Here is a 26,417-nt window from a genome sequence, read left to right on the forward strand (position 1 = left end):
CACTTGACGTCTGAAATGTGGCGAAAACAACATTTTAATTTTCTACAGTTGGTTGTTTTCGGCCCTGAAAAATCTGATTTTTGTGTATATATTTTCAGAGACTGCGTTACACATTGATGGCCGGAATCGCATTCATTTAACGGGGTGGGCACAAGCTTTGCAAAAAGCAATCTTTAGCTGAAAAACCTTGATTTCAAAAGATGTCAATAATTGCATCCATGTGAAATTGTGTTTGTAGACATCCTGAGAATGTTTTAATCCCTCAAAGGAGAGTCTTCAAAGAGTACAAGTGAGCTCATAATGAGACCCCTGCTTGTCGTGTCTGGGTTCTTGCTCTGTTGCATTTTGTTTTTCTAATAAAACACTTTTACAAATAAACATTTTTCATACTTTGGGGAGAAAAAAAATACAGATATGGGAGATTGTAGCAGTTCAATATATTATTTAATGATGTTTTTTTTTATTGGAACATATTGAAAAATACTCTCAATTTTCAATATACAGCTATTTGAAATATTACCTACCCAAATGATAAAAACCTTAGCTAGTAAGCAGTATAGCAATAGCTTTTCTGTTTTGTGAAACAGCACATTAGACTTATTCCAATCTGGTACCTGCCATTTCTTGTGTAAATTCAGTACAAAGTATGGACAAAAATACCGGTCATGACACTTCCAACGGCTTCAAATATTTTGGAGCACATTTGTGAGGTCAGGCGTCACATAGGTTAGTACATCTGATTTGATTACCAATGCATTTCTTCAGTTTTAAGTTTTGTTATGAAACATGCCATGATTTTTCATTTGTAAAGTTCAACCACAACGCTTTGTGTTATTAGTAATATCAACGTTTTAGCCTTTTCTGTTTATATTGTGCCTTTTTGCTCTATTTTTCCAGTTTTTGCTGGGGCTTTTTTGGTCAACTAGTTGTACAATGAGTCCCCTGTCGGAAATGGCCATCAATTAGCCAATTAATCTAAAATTTAGCTACTTTTTTTTTTACTTGAAAATTTCAGCTTCTTAAATGTGATTTTTTTTTAAATGGCCTTAGTCATCCATGGCAGAATACACAGGGCCAATTTTTGTGTTTTCAGCAAAACAAAATATTCACATATAAATTTGACATTGGAAGACATGATCAACATTTTTGCCTCTTTTCTGATATTTTGATAACTAAACCAGTAAACTGTTTATGTTTGGTTGATACAGACTGGGTCCATCTAGCCGATTACCCAATGAATCAAAACAACATGCTTCTGATTAATTGACTAAGAAAATAATTGTTAGTTGCAGCCCTAGCAATAACCTCACCCCAAATGTTCCACTTTAGAAAATATGGCATATCTTGTGTTTTTATATGTTGATGTTCTTATGACAAAAAAATAATAAAATCCTTAAAAATATATATTTTTGAAAAACTTTTGGGAAAAAGTTGTTGAAAAGATTTAATATAATTTTTTAAAAATGCTTTTATGAGTTGGACCGTTCAGGAACTACCCAAGCATAAAAAGTGTAACTTCCTTTTAAAAGTGGTGTCAATCACTTTATCAGTATGAATAAAGAATTACAGTAAGTGCTGTGGTTCAATACTTCAGCCCATATCATGTGCAACTGCTAGTCAGAAAAAGAACTTCCTGTGTTGCAGCAGGTCTAAGCTAAAACCCATGATCAGATGTACAGTGTGGACATGTCAGTGGGTCAAGCTTGTTTGCAAACAAACAGGTTCCGACGCCGGTCCCACATTGGTATTGTTCCTTGCCGACACCGTGAGGCAGTAAGTAGAGTTGAGGCTCAGATCGGCGAGAATGATGCTTTCCCCGATCACTGTTAGTTCCTGTGGACCCTCAGAAACGCCCTGTTGACTGATCATCAGCTTGTAATCAATGGCAGCATCGACTTGGGACCACTCGGCCGCAATGACGGTTGAATTTGCCACTGTGGCCTGCACCACAGGGGCTGACAGGACTTCTGTGAGAGGGAAAGGGAAACCCATTTTACAGAAGAGACAAACATCTGAAAGTGATGCTTGAGATATGATGTCAATCATTGGGCATTATTTGTGCTTCTTCATGTAGAAATTCAAATCAGCTCCAAAGTAAGATAAATAGATAAATAAATAATTATGAGTGTAAACTGAAAAAAAAACACAATACATAATCACGTATCTTAAATTCAACATAATTTCCATAATCTAAAACTACTCTTTGGTCAATTTAAACAAATTCATAATTATAAAAAAAACAGAACTTGATGCTTTTCCAGGTACTCAAAGATACTGGTCATTGGTTCCATTTATAATATTTCATAATAGTTGAAGTAAATGAATTAATGAAAAATAATCACAATGTAATTGCTAAATATATGTAACATTTTTTTCAAATAAATGCAATGCACTTTTGCATTATTTTTTTTTCTGGAAAGAATGTAAATTACTTAAAACAGTAGTTTCTTAAAAATACTAAATTAATTAAAAATAATTGCACATCAAATGATACATATTTTATTTGACAATATTTGAATGTTAATAATAAATAACATTATTTATTATTAATATAATTCATTATTAATTATAAATAATATAATGTATTTATTATTAATATAATTCATTATATTATAAGTAGTTACTTTAGTCAATGTTAACTAATTAATTATTTTAAAACAATCAGACTTTAATTGAATAATTAAAAAAATAAAAAATAAAATAAATAAATATGTAGAAATTATTTTTTACTTAAATGCTGCACACTTTGATTGATTAATGAATGAATATATTTCCTGAGCAACAGCAAAATATAATCTTGGAATCAGATTAATCACCGGTTTCAAATGAGTGAATCCTGATTCATCACCATTTGCAATCATGTCCCAAATGCATTTGAATCACACTTAAACTGTGTTATTATGGGCAATGACGTTTAAAGGAAAACTGCACTTTTTTGTCATTTTGCTCATAACTCACAATCCTTATGAACACACGCTTCTTCCTCTTTTCTGTGTGTTCTAAAGATATAAAAACAGCTAAAAAGAGACAGCTCATGTCTGCACATAATGGGACACACATGACCGCTATTAAAACACGTTCAAGGTTTTACAGTTTTATATACATGATGTTACAGGTACATTGATGATGATTTGTAATACTTACAGTATTTTGCTGTATTTTTGTCCTTCTAAGCATTACCAGAACTTTCTTCCTGGGTGCATTGATTTTACCTAGCAACAGAGGTGTCAATACGCCAATACGCCAAGTGAGGCCTGCGGTTCTTTAGATGTTGTTGTGGGGTCTTTCGTAACCTCTTGGATGAGTTGTTGCTGTGTTCACCACTGTTCCATGTTTTTGACATTTGTGGATAATGGCCCTTACTGTGGTTTGCTGGAGTCCCAAAGCTTTAGAAATAGCTTTATAACATTTTCCAGAATGATAGATCTCAATTAATCTCAGTTAAGTTATGTTTTAAGGGGCCGGTACGTTCTTTTTTCTCCTTCAATAATAACATTTTCTGTTCAGTTGTGTTGTCAAGGACTAATATGTACAGTATATTTGTTTGATGAGTTCAATGCTCCACGTAAGGATTGTAGATGATGGGCAAATATTTTTTTAAAGTGCAGTTTTCCTTAAAGCTTGCATCACAATTTGAGTTCTTGGATTTAAGAGCATACTTAAATGCAGCAAATTGCTTCCATGTTTATCAGTAGACACCACTTACCACTCTCATTGAGGTCTCTTCTTCTGCGTACATGTGGAATCACTGGAAAGAAAAAAATGGTCAGAATCTCAGAATGCTTAAACAGCAATATGTCAGGGAACATTCCAGCGTCAGGTCCTACCAGTCGTGACGCTCGCTCCTTCGCTTTCTCCATATGTATTACTGGCTGTGATCAGGAGCTCTGCAGAGGTGATGCTGGGGGGCACGGAGCAGGACAAGCCTGGGGTGGAGCACAGCTGGGAACCGAGTGAAATAGTTTGCGTGTACACAGTGTATGTGGTGGCAAACACTGATGAGTCCCAGGAAACTGTGGTGACCACGTTGTTGTTACTGTAGATCACATTCAATGGCGGACACGGGGCTGTGGGGGCGGATAAGCAGAAAGCGTGCATTATTATCTTTGCATTATTATCTCTATGTTTGTAGTGCAGGGGTGTTCTTGGCATATTGTGAAAATGTACAAACAATATAATAATATATTGTTATTGGCTTTGTCACCTATAACACAAAAGTGTTTTCTTCTGCTTCACAAATATTCACCTACATTGGCTCCTCAATGCACAAAATCTATGAAAAGGACCCACACACTGTTTCATTTTTCTGTGGAAAAAGTTAGGACACCCTCATTGTGTACCAAATGAAACATACTATTTGTGTGATCTACCTGTTGTTCCATTAAGAGGTACAGATGGGTCACTGATCCCGGCTATGTTTCTGCTCTCCACAGTAGCCGAGTACCATGACCCGCAAGGAAGTGGAATCTCAAATAATGTCCTGTTGGTCCAGTAGGATGATAGCTCAAACTGAGTTTGGTTGTCACCCAGCAGGTTCCCTGTTAAAATCAGCAGGTTCTCCGTATCCGTGCAGCCTGTGTCTGTCCAGCTAAACATCAACATCTGTACGTCCATGTATATGATCCCAGGCTGCACCTCAACAGCATCTGGAGGACAAGGTGCTGAAAAGGGAGGTATATATATTATTATATTATATCATTATATATTATTATATATATTATTAGCTTTCACTACATAAGCAAAGCAAATTAAATAGTGGAGTGGAATACCTGCTCCTCTTTCAACTGGGTCGCTGAAGGAGCTGTTGCACGTGACGTCCGAAGCCTGGACAGAGAAGTTATACAGGACTCCGCAATCCAGATTCTGTATGGTACATGTGGGATATGTGTTGTGGCAGTAGAGCATATCTCCGCTCCTCGACTGAGCACAGGCATGGTAGTTCACAGCATTATCACTGGGGGTCCAGGACAACACTGCAGACTGGTTACTGCAGTGTAAGGTCACTGAGAGGTCATCTGGCTGACAGGGGCCTGCACACATTAATAGTGGACAATGTTGGACAACTTACATTAATAGTTACATTCATTCATTCATTTTTTTTACCCCTTTTTCCTCACGAGGGTCGCAGGGGTGCTGGAGCCTATCCCAGCTGTCTCTGGGCGAGAGGCAGGGTACACCCTGGACTGGTCGCCAGCCAATCACAGGGCGTTTTTTTTGGAGTAGCCAATTAAACTAGCATGTTTTTGGAATGTGGGAAGAAACCGGAGTACCCGGAGAAAACCCATGCACGGGGAGAACATGCAAACTCCACACGGAGATGACTGAGGGTGGAATTGAACCCTGGTCTCCTAGCTGTGAGGTCTGCGTGCTAACCACTCGACCGCCATTACTAGTTACATTTCAAGGCAAATACTGTTTCCTTATTTAAGACCCGTTTCTGGGGGAATATATTTTTAAGACAACCAACAAATAGCGCAGAGCATGACTGGTTAGCGTGCAGGCTACACAGCTACGAGACCTGGGTTCGATTCCCCCCTCGGCCATCTCTGTGTGGAGTTTGCATGTTCTCCCTGTGCATGTGTGGGTTTTCTCTTGGGACTCCGGTTTCATCCCACATGCTAGGTTAATTGCAGACTCCTAATTGAATGTGAGTGTGAATGGTTGTTTGTCTATATGTGCCCTGTGATTGGCTGGCGACCAGTCCAGGGTGTACCCAAGACAGCTGGGATAGGCTCCAGCATACTCGCTACCCTAGTAAGGATAAGCGGTAGAAAATGGATGGATGGACATTGTTGCCCCTATGGTTTTGTACATTGTCATATGGGTCGCTTTTCATAAAAGACGCATTTTTTTTCCCTTTTTTTTCCTCTAAATATAAAAGCTTTTTATATGCAATAAAGTCCACACACCTGTGTTGAGGGTGACATTGTAGCTGGCTGAACTTGTACAGTTCTCGTGGCTGGACGTGACATAAACTGCATACTGCTCATCACAGTGGAGTCCAGTTAAGCTGCAGTTGGTGGAGGAGACGTCGCAGGTGTGCATGTGTCCATCTGCAGCCTTTGCAACAACGTGGTAGGTTGCAGCGACGGGGGAGCGGCTCCAGGACACGAGTGCGCTGTTTTCCTCACAGTAGGCAGTGACGTTTACCTCACTGGGGGGACACGGTTCTGAGAAGAACACAGTTGGATTGGTACTCAAGCAACATTCTACATGTGGAATTCATGGAATATATCTATATAGTTTGTACCCATGCTTATCCTGTAAGGCGGACTTCTCAAACTGCTGCACTGGTCTGATGAAGCAGCGACGATGATTGTGTAGTGGAAGTCACATTGGGCGCCAATCAGGATGCAGCTGGTCCCAGTGCCATTGCAAGACAAGTATGTGTAGTCACTGGCTTCAGCTGTGGCCGTGTACACGGTGTCTCCCTCGCTGCCCTCCGCGAGCTCCCACATGACAAGGATGGAGGAGTTGTGGCACTGAGGGATGGCCGTGATGCCAGACAGGGAGCAGGGGGCTGGGAAAGGTCAAATAAAAAATGAAAAAATCTGTAAAATAAATGGCTACAATCTAGGATATAAATACATTTTTAAAAAATTCCTGATGTTGAAGAGTATGGAATCACTTACCAGTCTGCAGGTCAATGGTAGTGCTAGGCTGACTCTCACATTGACTGTTCTTTGTAGTCACACTGAAGTTGTAAAGAACGCCACAAGCCAAGTCCTCCACCTCGCAGGTGGTGTTGGTAAAGGTGGTACAGTTAGCCATGCGGTTGTCTTCCCCGAATGCTGAGACAATGTAGCAGTCAGCACCCACGGCGGCATCCCATGAGATCCAAGCGGAATTGGTCACGCAATCTAGCCTTCCTTGGATGTTCTGCGGCTGGCATGGAGCTGGAAAAGAAAACCACAAGAGCTTTTGTGAAGACAAATAGAGAAGCAGTTGGATATTGTAGGGTTTCATACCTGACAAAACGCTGTGGGACTGACTGGATTTGATCTGGCAGTACTTTCTGATGGACGCGACTTGGACAGTGTAGTTATTCCCGCATATCAAGTTAGTGGTGGAATACTGTGTGCTGGTGGTGTTAAAGGTCTCGCTGCTTCCTCCCATGTAGCCATCTACCCACACCAAATAGTAATCAACATCTCCGAGCGAGTCCCAAGAAACTGTCAAGTTGTTGGACATGCAGCTGAGCTGGGTCGTCACATTCTGGGGCGGACAAGGTGCTGCAAACACAGACATATAAAAACATAACATTTTATTAAAAAATGAAAGCATTAGATCTCGGTTTCTCGGTCATGTATGTTACAAATCTTTACCAAAGGTAGAACCACTAAGGATTCTGAGTTCAGATTGCATTTCGATCCAGTTCAAAACGTTATGTGTTTTATTTGAATACGGATTTAGCAGCTATCTTAAAGGGGACCTGTTATGCTCATTTTCGGCGCATTGTATTGCACAGTTGTGGACTCCTGTAGAGCACCTACATACAATAACCCGCACAGAAAGCTTTCTAGATTTTCCATATTCTGCACCTTTTTCTGCACCATTTCTGTTACCATGGACTTCCTGCTTCCAGCCCTCTTTATTCTACTCCATCCTCCATCTTTCCTCTAAGTACTCTTCTATCACATTTCCGAGTGCTCCCAAAGAACCTTCCAATATTATCATACATATGGGACCTGCTGTCCCATGATACATACTGTTGCCTGCTTGTTAAGCCCTTTGAGGCTCTTTTGTGATTAAGGGCTATATAAATAAACTTGACTTGACTTGACTTGACCTTTAAATCTGCTGAGGCTGCCTATCATAATCTACTTGACCTTTTTTAATCATTAACCCTGCTAATTGTGTGTCATTTTTGCATGAGCCCTCACCTGAGTCAAATACCAGGACTTGACTGGGAACACTGGAGCAGTTGTCATCCATTGCCACCACTTGAATGGAATATCGGCTACCACACATGAGGTCAACCAGTGTACAGTGGAGGTCGGAGGTCTGGTGGCTGACGTTGCGATAGTGACTGGAGGCTGTCACTAAGTACTGCAATGCACCGTGACTGACAGACCAGGACACGGCTGCAGTGTTGTTGGCACAGTCCATCTCCACGGAGACATTAGTAGGAACGCAAGGCGCTGCGGCGGGGAAATGATACAAAGTTCTGTATATACTGAGGAAATTCATTAACAAGAGAAAAAAATGTGTTGTTCTCACCTGACTGCAGACTGTGAGGCTCCATGGAGGTAACGTTACACTGCTGATTAGTAGCTGTGACCGATACAGAGTAGTTATATCCACAGGTCAGTCCTTGGACGCTGCATCTATCAGAGTATGACATGCAGTGTTTGGAGACGCCGCTGTTTGTCTCCATGGTGGCCGTGTAGTGGGCTGCCCCATCGCTGGGTTGCCATGCTACCATGATGATACCAGAATGGCAGTCCTGTGTGGTGTAGACCATCTCAGGTGGGCACGGCCCTGGAGACATCAGCATAATTTTTGTGAACTAATAAATAATGAGGTTTATTCTCCATTAACTACTGTAAATCTGTGTACCTTATCGTAAAGTGTTACCATTAAATGATATTGCACTTACATATCTGTATGGAGTCAAGAGCACTGGTCATGCCCACACAGTCGTGGCCGTAAGGTGTCACTGTGAAGCTGTAATTTCCCCCACAGATAAGGTCCGAGAACTGCGCTACGGTGTCATTAGTGCTAAGCTCAACAGTTTGGTTTCCCGCCTCAGCTGATACCACGTACAGGATCGTTCCGTTACTGGTGTCCCAGCTCAGAGAGACAACGTTCATATAACAGTCAACTGATGCAAGCACATTCTGGGGGGAACAGGGATCTGAAAATATATCAAATAAGTCATGTCAGTCAATTTGATCATCTTCATACAGTATATGATGTTCTTTCCAAGTACCCATATAGATGACGGTGCTGTTGCTGTTCAGGCTGGTGCAGTTTTCATCCTCCGCCCTCACCACGACTGTGTATTGCTCCCCACAATGCAGGTCATCCCAGGTGCAATGGGTGGTGTTGCTGTGACACCAGTGAATGTGTCCATCAAGCCCAATTGCTTCTGCGACATATTTTAGAGCGCCGTCCGTTGCTCCCCACATAACAGAGGCTGTGCTGTCCTCACACTGTATGTAGGTTGTCACATCATGAGGGGTGCATGGAGCTGTGCATGTAAGAAGGACGGTTATCCACTTGCATTATACAGTATATGAATTTGAATGTAAGATGTACTTGTCTTGAAGAAGGCAGGGCTGCTTGGGACACTGTTGCATTTGCTGCCTTGTCCTTGCACGATGACGCTATAGTTCTGGCCGCATGGTAGGACAGTGGTCAGGCCTGTCTGTGTTGTATTATAATTCTCCACGTAGCCAAGGCTTCCCGTGGCTGTGATTAAGTAATGCACCACACCACTTGCTGGATGCCAGGAAAGCTGTACATCCTCGCTCTGACAAACCACCTGAGATGAAATGATCACAGGCTGGCAAGGATCTTGGATGAGGGAAGGCATAAGACAAAAGGTGCATGAGGTACATCTGCACAATCAGATCCTTGTGAGTAATTGTGTTGTTGAACATAAATATAATAGCTATTTTACTGTTGTACAACAACTAACAGTCTTAGTACCTGTGTGTATGATCACTGTGTCGCTGGCTTGGCTGAGGCAGCCATGACTCTCTGCTGTCACAGTTAAGTTGTACGTCTCCCCGCAGGAGAGTCCTGTAAACTCACAGGAATAACCTGTGGAGTTACACCAATGCACCTCTCCTGAAGCAGTGACGGCACGTCCCATGTAAAGTTCCACACCAGACTGCCCATCCCAAGACAGGGTGGCAGTGTCAGAGCCACACTGCAGGTCAGCATTCACATACTGAGGTGCACATGGGCCTGTAGAATATATATGTATTACACAGTTATCCATCATATGAAATACATGAGATCTGAAAATGCATATTTTAGCAAACTTACGTGTGGTGAGGTTTGAGTACATAAGTGACGTAAGGGTGCACTCGTTGTTGCTTGCAGTGAGGCTCAGGTTGTAGCTTTTCCCGCAACTTAAGGCTGTCAAGTTACAGGTGTTGTGCTGAGCCTCGCATTGCGCTTGAAGATTTCCACTGGCTGTCAGGGAAATGTTTGCTGTGCCGTAAGTAGGAATCCAGGACACCACTGCCATGCCATCATAGTCACAATCAACGTCAACCTCTATGCTAGTGGGCAGGCACGGAGCTAGAATAAAGAGTATGAAGAAGTGTTTGTAAATGGTTGTCTATCCCACTTCTGCTATTCATCGACACAGGAGCATGAAGTACCTGACGTGAGCAAGACCATTGTGCTATAAGAGCTGTTGTACTCCTCTCCCAATGCTTTGACTGACACATAATAATACGTGCCGCACATCAGTCCTGAGACAACACAGCTGGTCTCTGTGTCTGCAGCCTCACAGGTCAAAATGTAGTATGAGTCGTCAAAGTAGGCGACATATCCCACAGCCAGCTCACTCAGCTCCCAGGAAACAGTTGCTGTAAGTTGTTCACACTGCACACTGGCCTGAACATTCGTGGGCGGGCAGGGTTCTGAAATGACAACAATATTCAAGCCAACACAAAAGTTACACCTCCTTTCAACTGAAGTGTCTAACCTGTCATGAGTTGGTAGCTTCCAGATACAGCTGTGTTGTTGCAGACCTTGTTGTGTGCAGTCACAGTAACATTGTAGATCTGACCGCACTCTAAATTGGTCAAGGTGCAGTGGGTGCCGTTGGTGCTGCAGTTGGCTGTCAATCCCTGGTCAGTCACAGCCTGGACAAATGAAGACTCGGCGCCTTTTGCTGTGTTCCACATGACGCGAGCTTCACCGATACTGAAGTAGATGGACAGATTCATGGGAACACAAGGCTCTGAAACGGCAAGAGTTAGAATCAGGTATTTGGTAGGTATTTGGGAAAGACAGGTTATTAGACACAAGAGGATCTGTGAAAAAAAATACATTAATTCATTTTCTACTGCTTATCCTCACGAGAGTCACGGGGGTGCTGGTGCTAATCCCAGGGCACATACGTATAGACAAACAACCATTCACACTCACATTCATACCTATGGACAATTTGGAGTCGCCAATTAACCTAGCATGTTTTTGGAATGTGGGAGGAAACCGGAATCCCCAGAGAACCCCCATGCATGCACAGGGAGAACATGTAAACTCCACACATAGATGGGCTAGGGTGGAATCAAACTCAGGTTTCCTAGCTGTGTTCCCTGTGCACGAACCACTCGATCGAAATATAGAAAATACATAATTTTTCCATCATATCATCAATCACAGACAATACCTGTGGTGAGGTATCCGGACATTTGGCTAGTACTGTTGCAAGTCTCGCCCACAGTCGTCACAGTGACGTTGTATTCTTGTCCACACTGCAGAGATGTCAGCAGACAGTAGGTGTAGTTGGTGGTGCAGCTGGTGGTGTGGCCCAACATGGCTGTAACTTCAGCCAGGTAAGACATGACTCCGGTGCTGGGTAGCCAAGATATAGCAGCGGACTTGGTCTCGCAGTCTAGAACAGCCTCAATACCGCTCGGTTGACAAGGCGCTGAGATGTAAGAAGAATGTGACACATTAATAGTATTTATGTAGTAGCGATACACATTTTTGGCCCTTTTTTTTTACCATTGTTGAGCGGGTGTAAACAGTATGTTTTTACCTGATGTGAGCAAGACCATTGTGCTGTAAGAGCTGTTGTACTCCTCTCCCAATGCTTTGACTGACACATAATAATATGTGCCGCACATCAGTCCTGAGACAATGCAGCTGGTCTCTGTGTCTGCAGCCTCACAGGTCAAAGTGTAGTATGAGTCGTCAAAGTAGGCGACATAACCCACAGCAAGCTCACTCCGATCCCAGGAAACAGTTGCTGTAAGTTGTTCACACTGCACACTGGCCTGAACATTCGTGGGCGTGCAGGGTTCTGAAATGATCAGAAAGACACACATGACTTCATAAAACCATTCCGAGATTATCACAACATCTCTTTTGATACGCACCAGTCTTAAGCTGCCTGGTATCGGAGGTGAAACTGTCACAAGCCTGGCTGTGTGCTGTCACTGTGACATTGTAGATCTCACTGCACTGCAGGCCACTTAAATAGCAGTCGGTTGTGGAGCTGGTACATGTGGCTGCCCAGCCCGCGTCATTTACAGCCCGCACTGAGTAGGAACTTGCACCGTTCGCCGCACTCCATTGCACATGAGTATCGCTCACGTTGTAGTACACAGAGAGATCCATGGGAACACAGGGTTCTGGGGACAGAGAGCAAAATGGTCGTTTTGTATCTTCATCATATAACCGTATGGTATCTTAGACTGACCTGTAGCAAACCAGACTGGACTACTGGTCAGACCGGCACACCCAGAATGCATCGCCTCTACCACCACCGAGTAGTTTTGTCCACAGACCAGATTCTTCAGATCACATGATGTTCCCATGTCACTGCAGGAGGAGTTGTGACCGTTGGTGGAGGTTGCCTGGACGCTGTAGGCTGTGGCTGCAGCAGCGGTTGTCCAGCTGACCATAGCTTTTCGACTGGTACAGTTCATCTCCGCATACACGTTTCCAGGGGGGCACGGTGCTGGAAATCCGGAGAGGAATTTTTAGTATTTGTATTTATTTACTTGGGACAGTCTGATACATTTGTACAGGCTGTGACTGATCCAGATTCTACCATATTTGCTCGTTTTTATTTGTAGTCCTGAGGGGAGTAGGCGTACCAGTTAGCTTCTCTGTGGGGTAGCTCATGGCGCTCATGCAGACATTGGTGTGACCCGTCACAGTGAAAGTGTAGAGTTGACCACAGCTCAGGTCCAGGAAGGAACATACCCTATCACTGCTTTCACAAGTGGAGTTAACACCTGAAGGGGACGTAGCTTTGACTGTGAAGTTCTGAGCCAGTGACGTGACTTGATCCCACATCACTGTCATGATGTTGTGGCTGCAGTTCAGATCTGCTGTGGTGTTTTCCACTTTACACGGCGCTGTTTAGAAGAAAACAGAAGACACATACAGCTGAATTTGATCTTTGCTGCAACAAACAAGAGATCCTTATGTGAGACTCACCAGCCTGGACCTTATAGTCAGAACCAGCAATGATTTCACAGTGAACGGAGGACGAGGTGACAACCACCTCATAGACGTGGCCACACTGCAGGTCAGTGATGGAACAATTGTTGTATGTGGAGTTACAGGAGACTGTGTGTCCAGAAGCGCTGATGGCCCAGGCCGTGTAGTTGTCCGAGCCAGGGGTCTCAGACCAGCTTACATTCATCTCATTGGAGTCACAGTCTAGTACAGCTAGGACATCTTCAGGAAGACAAGGAGCTAAGGGAGAATAAAATAGTTGTGAAGCGAAGCCATACCACATATCCTCCTGAGAAGCAGGATGCGTCTTACCCGAGTTGAAATAAATACTGGCATGTTCAGTACTGTTGCAGCTCTCGGTGGATGCCACCAGGGAGCCCAAGTATGAACGACCGCAGTGAAGTCTCACAGCGCAGGACGTGTCATTGGATGAACAGGATGCCACATGGCCGTGTTCCCCTGTCACTTCCACGGTGTAAAAAGCTGCCCCGTTGCTTTCATACCAGGAGAAGTTGCCTTTGTTTGACCCGCAGTCTACATGAGCGGTGAAGTTTGTGGGCTGGCAGGGTGCTGAACATAGGAAGAAAAATTATTTATCATAATTCATGATAGCGGTTGCACTAATATCATAAAAAGGTGTGGAAAGGAAGCGTCTAGAGCAGGGGTCTCAAACACGCGGCCTGCGGGCCAAATGTGGCCCGCAGGACACCAGTTTGAGGCCCCCGCCTTGATATGAAAGTTTAATGTTAGTGCGGCCCACGCAAGTTTGATATGGATGCTGTATGGTATCATGTACCCAGAAAAAATTATTATGTTTGATTAATGTTCATGTTAAAGGTTAAATAACTGTTAATAGTTATCCTCCCATTCCGTGTGGAAGTGGTAAGTTTTTGGCTTTTTAAGTTTAAAGGAAATAACTCAGAGGCTACCGTTTAGGTCGCTAGCTCTCTAGTTTGCGAGTTAGCATGTGTCTCAAGACCCTGCAGTTGCGCAATATGCTATAAATAAAAAGAGTATAAATGTGACTATAGTCGTGTTTTGTCATGTCTACAGGGCTCTAATAATGCTTTGTTCATTTTAATCTGAAAAAAATAATTTGTCTACCCACCAACTATATATGGTTTCTTAATTTTTTATTATTTGCCGTTTTATTATTATAATATTTTTTATTACTGATTGATTGATTTTCTTTATTCTTGATCTTATTTTGTGTAGAAAAGTAAAAATGAAGATATTTGAGAACAGTGGCATGTTTTATCAGAGCTTTTCTTGTCGAAAATTGGAACCAAAGCAAAGTTTATTCATTTTTCTGTTTTTAATAAATGCGTTTTTTTTTTTTTTTTTAAACCTGATGCGACCCAGCCTCGCCCAGACCCTAGCTCCAGTGGCCCCCAGGTAAATTGAGTTTTAGACCACTGGTCTAGAGATTTGTACATGCAAATTAATGCCAAACTACTTCCCCCAAGTGAGTCAGAGTTTTTCTTCCCATCATTCCACATTGATGCCAATCAAACAAGATATACAGCTAAGAAATATAGTAATGATATGTTTTTTTTAGGTCTTGAAAAAGAAGGGTAGTCTACATACAATATTATGTGATTGGCTTGTGAGTTGTGTTCAGTTCCTGATTGCTATTGGCTGAGCTAAGTGGTGTATCCTACCTGTACTTAATTCCAGAGGAGGGCTGTAGCTGCTCTGGCAAAGGTCTTTCTGAACTGCAATGGTGAAGGCATATCTCTGTCCACACTGCAGGCTGGTCAAATTGTGTGAGGTGAATGTGGTTGTGATCGTTGAAGTAAAAGGCGGGCCACTAAGAAGTTCATATTCCAGAATATAGGCATCCCACGGATCTAAGCTGTCATCCCATGAGATGGTCACAGCATTGGTATTGCAGGCGACTTGGCCCATCAAGTTAGTGGGCGGACACAGAGCTGGGATGATACACAAGGGAAGTTAGTATTCATGTGTGTACTGTATATAAATATCAGCTACTCAACATACCTGTGGTCACTTCCACAGCAGAGCTAGGCTCACTCCAACAGCCCCGGTCAACAGTAACCACGGTGACGGTGTACGTTTGTGCACAGTGGAGCTCAGTGAACTGGCATGAGGTAGACATGTTGGAGCTGCAATTATACGTGTGTCCATCATCGGCTGTCGCTGTTGCAATGTACATTTCAGCATTAGCGACACTGGACCAAGACACAGTGGGGTTGTTCTGACATAATGAGGAAATGGTGACATTCTCAGGAGGACAAAGACCTACAGACAGGGGAGTAAAACACAAATTAATATGGTCTTTTCTCAAATGCAGCAGAATGAATAAATGAATTAATTCGTGCACCTGCTCTGAAGATGTAGACTTGACTCGGGTATCCAGCACATGACTCAGAGTGCGGTGTTACTGTGATGTTATACGTTTCACCACAGTGAATATGTGTCAGTTTACAGCTGGTTGTGTTGGTGTGACATTCATGTGTGTGTCCATCCTGGCCTGTAGATGTCACTGTGTATTCTACAGCACTGGGGCTTCCCACCCATGACACCAGGGCTGAGTGATTCAAACACACAAGTGTGGCGCTAATGTTCTCTGGGGCGCACGGGGCTGGAAAGAAAAACAAAAAAATGCAATTTAATGCTCTCAGACATTGAAGGTAAAATGTTCTGTGAAAATAAGTTACATAGAAAATATCCATTTCATTTTTACACATGCTAGCTAGGTAACACATAACACATAAGCTAGGTGTTGTTGAGTATTTCTTTTTACCTGGAACGTAGAGCTGGTAATAATTTAGACTCATCAATTCAAATTTATAATGATTCCCCAACAAACCAATTAGTTAATAAGTTTCAAGTTAGGGAAAAAATAGCTTTCTTTCATTTGATACTTTTGCTGTTATGCACACTGGTGTAAGCTAATGCTAGCGGCGAGGTAGCATTAGCTTTTTTGCCTTGTTTTACTAGTAAAAATACACACATATATAACATCAACAGTGTATTTTCTAATATAGCTTTCTCAATATTTTATAAAGAGATAGGTATGACTAAATTTAAGCACTAAACCGCAGGCTTACCAGTTTGTAACGTTTGACAGACACTAGGGGTGCTGTTGCACTGTGCCCCCTCAGTCTGCACCGTAACATTGAGATCCAGGCCGCAAGGTAGATCATGGACTACACAACTGGTACTTGTAGTCCTACAGCTGCCTACATATCCCTCTCCTGCAATCTGCGCTTGGAAGCCAAGATGTCCGACAGTGTCACTCCAACTGAGCACAGCTGTATTGTTGCTACACATGTACTGCTTTGATAGGAGCATTGGAGGACAGGGAGCTGTTGGCAAAAAATATAAGAATATTAATAATGTGAAGCAGGAGGATGAATCATCAGGCCTGGACCATGAACCCACCTGTAATAATGTTAGCACTTGGTCCGGGTGGGCTGTCACACTGCATTCCCTGAGCCATGACAGTGGCTGTGTAGGTCTCACCACATGCTAGGTCTGTCAGTGCACACGTTGGAGTGTCCGAGCTGCAGAACACTGAGTGGCCGCTTGCGGATGTTGCATTGACTGTGTAACCTATGGCATCGGCCACTGGCATCCATGACAGAGAGGAGGAATTAGCACCACAGATTTGGGTGCTATTCTCAATGGATGGCGAGCATGGAGCTGGGAGACAATAAAAGCGACGTTTCAGTTTTATTTATTTTGGAAAGCGTTCCAATCTCATTGTGAAATAGATTTAGGACTACCTGTCGTCAGGATTGCTGTGGTCTCTCCAGTGCTGTTACATGTGCCGTCTTCAGCTAGCACAGTCAGGTTGTATGTTGTTCCACACTGAAGCCCGTCCAGCTGACAGGAAGTTGCCATGGCCCAGCAGGATGTTTGATACTGTGAACCGTATTTGTGAGCCAAAACTGTGTATGCCGTGGCCCCGGCACTAGCATTCCATGACACTGTAGCTGCATTTGAGCCACACTGGAGGACGGTGGTCACATTGACTGGGTCACACGGTCCTGGAGGAAGACATACCATGAGCACAAATGGAAAATCCCAGGAAATTACTTGCTTGAAGTACCTGTGGTTGTCGTCATTTGAATGGAGGAGCTGGTGCAGTAGTGGCCGTGTGATTCTACTTCAATGCTGTACTCTGTGGCACACTGGAGATTACTAAAAGAACACATGACGCCAGGTGTAGAGCATGTTTCAGAGAAGCCATCAGGTCCAGTCATAGTTGCTGTATGGGAGGTAGCACCCATAGAATCATCCCACGAGGCCCAAATGGAGTTTGTACCACAATCTGTCATTGCTTGCAAGTTCTGAGGTGCACAAGTGGCTGGGAGAGACAAAATATTGTACAAAAATCAATATCATACTGTACCACTTTTAAACCATTCATAATACCTGTCTCAATGGTCTGGGGGATGCTGTATGGCCCACTGCAATCTCCAGAAATGGCTCTCACAGACACATTGTAAGTCTGGCCACAGTGAAGGTCACTCAGACTACAGTTAGTTCTTTCAGTGTGGCAAGTGCTTGAAGTCATATTTCCATACAGAGGAGTGGCTGTGACGCTGTAGTTGAATGGCCAGGAAGAGTTCATCCAGCTCACCATTACGTTATCGTCGCTGCATGACAAGTTGGTGTAGACGTCCACTGGAGCGCACGGCACTAAGAAAATTAAAACTTGCATGAAGATGTGACTGGAATGAATGGTGATCATCAACCGCTGTTGCATAGAGAAAGAATCCCTGGGATTTTATGGAAGGTCTACAAACAAATGGCATAATTTTAAAAGCACACATCTACCGAGTTAAACAATTCAGTTAAGGTTGTCAATAAAGTTGTTTGAAACAGAAAACCCAGATCCAGCCTGTGTGTCTGCATGAGCTAGAGCTAAATCTTCTCGACTTGTGTAGCAGTTCGGAACAGATTCATTCATTCATTCATTTTCTACCGCTTTTTCCTCACAAGGGTGAAGAAAGGTGCTGGAGCCTATCCCAGCTGTCTTCAGGCGGGGTACACCCTGGACTGGTCGCCAGCCAATCACAGGGCACATATAGACAAACAACCATTCACACTGACTTTCATACCTATGGACAATTTGGAGTCGCCAATTAACCTAGCATGTTTTTGGAATGTACCCGGAGAAAACCCATGTATACACGGGGAGAACATGCAAACTCCACACAGAGATGGCCGAGGGTGGAATTGAACCCTGGTCTCCTAGCTGTGAGGTCTGCGCGCTAACCACTCGACCCCTCGGAACAGATTAATTCACCATTTTCATTTCCTATTGGAGAATTAATTCAAATTTAGAAGTTAACCAGCCTACAGAACAGATGTTCAATTGTACATTGACCAATTAAATTCATGAAAAGTGGTAATAATAGCATCTCAATACCTGGTCCGAGTCTCTTGGGTGAGCTAAAGGGGCTGATACAGTTCCCATCATTGACGTCCACAAAAATTTCATATGAGTTGTCACAAAGAAGATTAGTTATAGTGCAATTGTTAGTTAAGCTGAAGCAGCTGTGTGTGTCTTCAGTATTATTGACCACTGCAACATAATCCACAGCATTTGGAGATGCGGCCCAGGACAGATGAACGGTGCCAGCCAAGCAGTCCAACTGGCCGGACACATTAGTGGGGCTGCACGGCCCTGCAGAAGAAAACGAGAATTAATCACTGTCACTGTTCTCAATGACAAAAAATGAATGTGTCGGTAAGTTTGCGTTACCTGCGTAGAGCTCCACGGTGTCTCCCTGTAGACCTGTGCAGTTGTCATCCACTCCTGCGACGCTGATGTTGTATACTTCCCCACACTGGATGCCAGAGAGGCTACACAATGTTTCATTGGTGGTACATTCTAAGGTGTGTCCAGAGCCGCTCACAGCAAAAACAGTGTAGTATTCAGCACTGTCGCTCGCCACCCATGACACAGGAGCTGATGAAGTGCACCCTGACCCCACAGTGACCCCAGTAGGAGGGCAGGGCACTGACGGGAAAGAGGAGAAATAACAAAATTTATAATGTAGTGACTTCTGTGACTTGGTGTAGTGTTCCACTAAGTGAATGCTTGCTGGGTATCATATATATATTTTGAGATGTTTTGTCTCTTACATGTTCTCACGGTGGCTTCTGGACTGGGAAGACTGAAGCAGGAACCGGTGACCGACATGACTGTCACAGAGTAAGTACTGCCGCACACCAGCCCTCCTGTGGTACACTGCGTTTCTGAGGCGTTACAATATATGGGCTGACCCATGCCCCTGGAAATGGTAGCCGTATAGTTCTCCGCAGGAACAGTGATGTTCCAAGTCATAGTCAGCTCACCAGTAGCGCAATCGATACTAGCTTCAAGATCCTCTGGACCACATGGTACTAGAAGAAGACATGTTTTGCTGTGAGCATATTTCTAGTCTGTACTTTGTGTTGCTGATGCGGGAGTACCTGAGTCCATGCTTATGGATGTGGAGGTAGATGAGCATCTTCCGTCACTGTTTGTGACAGTGACGCTGTATGTCTTCCCACAGGGTAGATCATGGATTTTACAGTTGTTGACAGTGTTGCTGTTGCAGGTAAGTTGAGCTCCACTCTGATCCTCAATGGTTGCAGTATAGATGCCAGTGGACTGGTGGTTTTGCCAGACTATCAGAGCACGGTTGGCATCACAGTCTCTGAATGCCTCAATATTATCAGGGGGACAAGGTGCTGGGGAAAAAAGAAAGAGGGGATTTAAACATAAAATTGTGTTTATGTAGTAAATATGACATCAGAAAGTTAACTGTTCCTTATTCTTACCAGTAGAGAAAGCTATCTCCTCACTGGCGCTGCTGTTGCACTTAAGATTGGTTCCAATAATATAGGCCGTGTAATTCTGTGCGCATCTCAGGCCTTCCACTAAGCAGTCAGTGTCAACTGAACTGCAACTGTATGAATTCCCATCCAAATCCTCAACAACAGCGATGTAAAAAATGGCACCAATGCTCGTCGTCCAGTTGATTCTCGCAGAATCTTGGCTGCATTTGGCAGACACCGAAGCAATGGTGGGGGTGCAAGGAACTGAAGAAATGGACGAGCATAGAATAAATAATGAGAACAAATTTTAAAAGTATATAGTGAGAGTATCATCGAGTCCAGATTTTGACCCAAAGTCCAAATGCTCCTAGTACACACCAGTCTCAGCCACCTCTCCCAGCACCCTGCTGGTGGAGCAGTTGTCATTGGAGGCAACGATCCACACGCTGAGGTGTTCACCGCAAGAAACACCCGTCACTGCACAGCTGTTGGAGGACGAGGTGCAGTTGTAGGTTTCTCCAGTGTTGCCCTGTGCCTCTATGGTATAGGACAAAGCTCCAGCAGCTGAATCCCAGGTAGTGATCAGGGTTTCGGAATTACACTCTGCTGCTGTCCTTATGTTTGTGGGAAGACAAGGCGCTGGGAGAAAGATGTAGAATTATATTACACAATAACACTTTAAATTAGATGTCTGGGTTGTACTTTGGAAATACAACATAGAGCCGGGGTCTCAAACACGTGGCCCGCGGGCCAAATGTGGCCCGCAGGACACTAGTTTCAGGCCCCCGCCTTGATATGAAAGTTTAACGTTAGTGCGGCTCGCGCAAGTTTGATATGGATGCTGTATGGTATCATGTACCCAGAAAAAATTATTACGTTTGATTCATGTTCACGTTAAAGGTTAAATAACTGTTAATAGTTATCCTCCCTATCAGTGTGGAAGTGGTAAGTTTTTGGCTATTTAAGTTTAAAGGAAATAACTTGAAGGCTACCGTTTAGGTCGCTAGCTCTCTAGTTTGCGAGTTAGCATGTGTCTCTCGCAATATGTTGTAAATAAAAAAAGTAAAAATGTGACTGTAGTCGTGTTTTGTCATGTCTACAGGGCTCTAATAATGATTTGTTCATTTTAATCTGAAAAAAATAATTTGTCTACCCACCAACTATATGTGGTTTCTTAAGTTTTTATTATTTGTCGTTTTATTATTATTATTATTATTATATTTATTTATTTATTACTGATTGATTGATTTTCTTTATTCTTGATTTGTTTATTTATTTTTCATCTTATTTTGTGTAGAAAAATAAAAAGTAAGATATTTGAGAACAGTGGAATGTTTTATCAGAGCTTTTCTTGTAGAAAATTGGAACCAAAGCAAAGTTTATAATTTTTTTGTTTTTAATAAATGCGTTTCTTTTTCTTTTTTGGAAAACCTGATGCAGCCCAGTCACACCCAGAGTAAATTGAGTTTGAGACCCCTGACATAGAGGCTGTATATTTTCTAGTATTCCATGTATATGTAGAGTATACGTCTTACTCACAGGTCCGTACAAACTCAGGCTGACTGACTTCGCTGTTGCACCCGGAGCTGACAGCGTACACGGTGTACATGTAGAATTGACCACAGCCTGTATTGGTGAAGTAGCAGGCGCTGTCTTGCGTCCTGCACTCTGTCACTTGGCCGGTGTTGTCCTCAGCCATGGCCACGTAGTAGAACGTGTTGTTGGTTGGTTCCCAGCTGAAGCTGATCACATTGCTGGAGCAGTCATGGCTGGTCAGAGGATTAGCAGGAGCACAGGGTACTAGACGCAGGAGAAAGGGACTCAGTGTAACATGACACTTAACACCTTAAGTCTCACAGTATTAAATCATTTCCTAGAGCGGACTATGTGGGTTTCTACCTTAGACTGATACTATAATTGACCTTTGAGATAACCCCTCACTTGTATAGGCTGTAAAGAACGTTAAATTGTATGGTGTTAGATGTCCATTTTGGTGACTAAGGAGAGGGTGTGCCTGTGAGAAAGGAGTCAAAGACACAATAGGTGGAAGCTAAACAGTGTCCCACCGGGCTAGCAAATAGGGAGGTGACATCAAGCTGTAGTTCTTGCGTGCGTGTGTGACAGTGACAAAGTAAACTGAGAAGGTGTTGGCAGAGATCGTACAGGCGGCTCTCACCCGTCTCAAACAGGGTGGAGATGTTGGATCTGCTCTCACAGTCGTCCGAGATGGCTGTCACGTGGACATGGTACTTTTCGCCACACTTGAGCATGGTGATCTGACAGCTGTTGGAGGCTGAGGTACAGTTGAGGGACATGCCGGTGCCGTCGACGGCCGTAGCCCGGTACAAATTGGCCCCGAACACCAAATCCCACATTACTGTCACCATACCGCTGGAGCAGCTGTAGTCCACCGTGATGGAGGTCACAGCATTTATAGCTAAACAAGAAACATATTCAATCAATCAATCAATTAAACTGTATTTGTAGATCACTTTTCATACATAGAATGTACCACAAAGTGCTTTACATGTTTAAAAAGAGAAAGACAACAACAAGACACATACACACACACACACACATAAGAAGTTTGTTTGCCTGAGTACAGAGGAACCAGTTCAGGAAGCGCTGCCATCTGCACTGGGGGTTGCCCACGGCCCAGGCCATGATGCCGCAACTCGGGGGGCCACCACACAACAGGTAGGCAGGGGACCCGCAGCGCTGCAGTGGGGCACCGCCACAGAGCTCCCAGCCACCCCAGTCGGTAAGCCCCACGAGAGGAGACACCCCAGCCCCCAACCGAGAACAGCCCCCAGCGCAGAGAGCCCCCACTGAGGAAACACTAGAAATATAAAGTTTTTATAAGAAATATAAAAACATAAAATAAGAATATAGAAAGTATATATAGAAATAAACATTCATTCATTCATTTTCTACCGCTTTTCCTCACGAGGGACACAAGGATGCTGAAGCCTATCCCAGCTGTCCCCAAGAGGCGGGGTACACCCTGGACTGGTCACCAGCCAATCACAGGGCACATATAGACAAACAACCATTCACACTCACATTCATACCTATGGACAATTTGGAGTCGCCAATTAACCTAGCATGTTTTTGGAATGTGGGAGGAAACCGGAGTACCCGGAGAAAACCCACGCATGCACGGGGAGAACATGCAAACTCCACACAGAGATGGCTGAGGGTGGAATTGAACCCTGGTCTCCTAGCTGTGAGGTCTGCGCGCTAACCACTCGACCGCCATGCCACAAAATAAACATAAAAAAAACATAAAAGTGAAATATATAAGAACATTAATAAAAACTAAGCATGTGTAAAACTATAAAAACAAGCTTTTACTGCTAGAAAACGCAAATCCTCAGCTCATAGTCTACCATCCAGAAAGATAACACTCTAGTAACTAGAGTGTTTTAACTAGAGTCTAGTTAAAAGCAGGGACATACAGTAGTGGGTGTCCACTCAAGACTAATGCACTCCATGGATTCCAACATAATTGTTGGCGCCCAAGAGGTCTAATATTATAGTATACCCAAGCTAACATGTTCAACCCCAATTGAGTACTCACTGGATGTTGTGTGTGAGACATTGGAAGCCTCTCCTGGTATCAAGAACATGTTGACTGACGACACCCCGACTGTGTAGGTGGAGCAAGGCTCCAGATTACTGATATCCATGGATGTGCCCGAAGTGTTCCTCACAACCGGTGCGTTGCTGAGGTTGTCGTCATCACTCACGGTCACTTGATAAAGTAGAACTTTACTAACTGGGTCCCATGTCACCTGGGCCGTGCTCTTTCCCGTGGACACGAGCGTAACTCCTGTTGGAGGCTGCACCACTGTGGAGATGAAGTACAGTATACAGTCAACGGTACACAACAAGCATCTTTTATGGCAGGGGTCACAAACACGTGGCCCGCAGGACACCAGTTCGAGGCCCCCGCCATGATAAGAAAGTTTAATGTTAGTTTGATATGGATTCTGTATGGTATCATGTACCCAGAAAAAATGATTACGTTTGATTAATGTTCATGTTAAAGGTTAAATAACTGTTAATAGTTATCCTCCTTACCCGTGTGGAAGTGGTACGTTTTTGGTTTTTGGATTGGTTTTTGGATTGGTTTTTGGATTTAAGTTTTAAGGAAATAACTTGAAGGCTACCGTTTAGGTCGCTAGCTCTATAGTTTGCGAGTTAGCATGTGTCTCAAGACCCTGCAGTTACGCAATATGTTGTAAATAAAAAGAGTATAAATGTGACTATAGTCGTGTTTTGTCATGTCTACAGGGCTCTAATAATGCTTTGTTCATTTTAATCTGAAAAAAATAATTTGTCTACCCACCAACTATATGTGGTTTCTTAAGTTTTTATTATTTGCCGTTTTATTATTATTATTATATTTATTTATTTATTACTGATTGATTGATTTTCTTTATTCTTGATTTATTTTTCATCTTATTTTGTGTAGAAAAATAAAAAGTAAGGTATTTGAGAACAGTGGAATGTTTTATCAGAGCTTTTCTTGTAGAAAATCAAAACCAAAGCAAAGTTTATTCATTTTTCTGTTTTTAAAAAATGCGATGTTTTTTTTGGAAAACCTGTCTCGCCCAGACCCGAGCTCCAGTGGCCCCCAAGTAAATTGAGTTTGAGACCCCTGTTTCATGGACTTACGTGTCGTGATTGTCCTGATGTTACTCCTGGCACTCCTTCCTGCCATGTTGGAGGCATAAATATAACAGTTGTATGTTGTGGACGGAGTCAGGTTGTCCACTTGTCCGCTCAGAGTGGTGAATGTCTCGTTGTATTTATTCACCGGGAAACTGAACAACTCCTCCACATTCAAGATGTAGCTGTCAGCCCCCAACACACTGGACCACTCAAACTTTATGGAAGTACTGGAGATAGCTTTGGAATATGTGATCTGAGATGTTGCAGGCACTGTGGGAATGCAAGAAAACTTTTAGTAAAGGAATAATCTGTGGAACGTTACATGTTGGTTGAAAATATATCTACCTGTCATGGTTTCAGTCATGTCTACGCACGCAACACTGTAAAACTCAAAGACCTTCAGAGTCACCACGTAGGTGTGACCAGGTCGTAAGCCCTGAATCAGCCTCTGAGTGCTGGGTGCAGACTGCATCACCACCACAGGGGCGATACTGGTGGAGTTGACCACTCGTAAGTCCAGTAAATAGACAGACGCTCCAGAGTACGTGTTCCATTCCACATTCAGGGATGATGCAGAAGGCGATGTCACTGATTGAATGTTACAGCCTGAGGAAGAGAGGCAGCTGATATCATTTCAGCAGAGCACTTGTGAAAAGTATATAAATTTAAATTCCAAATGTTTTTTTTTGGTACAGTATACATATAATATACAATATAGTAATAGAATTGTGTACTAATTCAGCATAGTAATAATAATAAGTTATATTTTTACTCATTACTAATCAAAGTTATTCAAAATGCTTGTTTCTCACCTGTTGCCAAAACCTGTTGTACCTATAAAATAAACATAAGGAAACACAAATGAAGACAATGATAGCATACACTATACTATGTATAAGCATAAAAACCCCCAAAAAATAGCTGAACAATGTTCACTTACCTGTAGGACGGACAGTAGGGTGCTTGAAAATAAGACAAATGTCCACATTTTATCCAGTCGTATTGTAATTTTCTTTAACGACGTTACATCCATATGCGTTTTCTGCATTCAGTCGTTCATCTGAAATCCTTACAGGTTGAGTGCCGTAGATTAACGAGGTGAGAACCAATCAGGACGTCCCAAATGAGGACAGGTGGATGCCCGTGGGCTCCCTGTCAACATGAGAAGGAAACTAATGGATGTGGTTACATACTACATGGAGGGGGGGGCACTTTCACTTCGCCACCCAATCTTACATCCACACTTTCTCTACACATATGTATTTGTAGTATGTACTTAAAAGCACTATACAAATGTATTAGAATGGAAATACGTACATTGAAAAAGGCATATGAATGGATTTACTTATATATAAAATACTGTTTGTCCACTTATATAAATACATGGAAACATACAGGATTTTCCACAAGTAACATAATATGATTTCCTTTGTATGACATGTTTGGAGCCCTGCGACATCCTTCCTGGATTGATGACATTTTTCTTGGAAATGCTCCATTATGTTCCCTTATTGTATAATAGCTACATTTTCATGGTCATATAATCTATACACAGGATTTGTCATTAAATAATGAAAAGTTCTTTTTTAATGATTTGTACTTGTTTACAAGCCTGATCTGATCTACTTTACTGTTAAAACTTTCACTAATTTCCTTAAGGTGATTTTATAAAAACAAAGTTATTATGCTAAAAGTTTTGAAATGAATATTAATGTATGACTCCACAGATTGTACAAGTACATCAAGTACACATATCTCAGTTTGATGGTCTTCTCTGTTGT

The 26,417-nt window shown here is 42.9% G+C and overlaps 1 protein-coding gene across 1 annotated transcript; it reads right to left on the reverse strand.

The window, feature by feature from the left end:
• Positions 1-436: 436 nt before the first annotated feature.
• On the reverse strand, positions 437-25,624 carry LOC131125292 (uncharacterized). The gene is made up of 46 exons (XM_078791037.1): positions 25,577-25,624; positions 25,449-25,470; positions 24,982-25,242; positions 24,640-24,906; positions 23,540-23,809; positions 22,136-22,396; positions 21,499-21,759; positions 20,338-20,598; positions 19,963-20,223; positions 19,612-19,872; positions 19,282-19,542; positions 18,899-19,156; positions 18,563-18,820; positions 17,563-17,829; positions 17,237-17,494; positions 16,911-17,174; positions 16,567-16,827; positions 16,233-16,490; positions 15,503-15,763; positions 15,160-15,420; positions 14,820-15,089; positions 13,471-13,728; positions 13,138-13,398; positions 12,792-13,055; positions 12,392-12,652; positions 12,069-12,323; positions 11,729-11,992; positions 11,357-11,617; positions 10,667-10,924; positions 10,338-10,601; positions 9,997-10,254; positions 9,655-9,915; positions 9,262-9,519; positions 8,933-9,193; positions 8,600-8,857; positions 8,221-8,481; positions 7,884-8,141; positions 6,969-7,232; positions 6,633-6,896; positions 6,251-6,520; positions 5,910-6,170; positions 4,770-5,030; positions 4,371-4,661; positions 3,828-4,067; positions 3,707-3,748; positions 437-1,967 (listed from the first exon to the last, which is right to left on the reverse strand). Exons 1-46 carry the CDS (start codon positions 25,622-25,624, stop codon positions 1,690-1,692), a joined length of 11,382 nt encoding a protein of 3,793 aa, XP_078647163.1. The 3' UTR covers positions 437-1,689.
• Positions 25,625-26,417: the final 793 nt, after the last annotated feature.

The sequence above is a fragment of the Doryrhamphus excisus genome, linkage group LG6 (assembly GCF_037039965.1).
Source record: "Doryrhamphus excisus strain RoL-2023G ecotype Guam linkage group LG6, RoL_Dexc_Guam_v1.1, whole genome shotgun sequence".
NCBI lineage: Eukaryota > Metazoa > Chordata > Actinopteri > Syngnathiformes > Syngnathidae > Doryrhamphus > Doryrhamphus excisus.

Bases quoted from the DNA above. Each gene is read 5' to 3' on its own strand.
- LOC131125292 (XM_078791037.1), bottom strand. From the start codon at position 25,624: ATGTGGACATTTGTCTTATTTTCAAGCACCCTACTGTCCGTCCTACAG. The intron at 17,175-17,236 runs GTACTTCAAGCA...GTCTTCCTCCAG, and splicing joins TCAAATGACGACAACCACAG to GACCGTGTGACCCAGTCAAT. The intron at 11,993-12,068 runs GTGCGTATCAAA...TGATCATTTCAG, and splicing joins TACCAGGCAGCTTAAGACTG to AACCCTGCACGCCCACGAAT.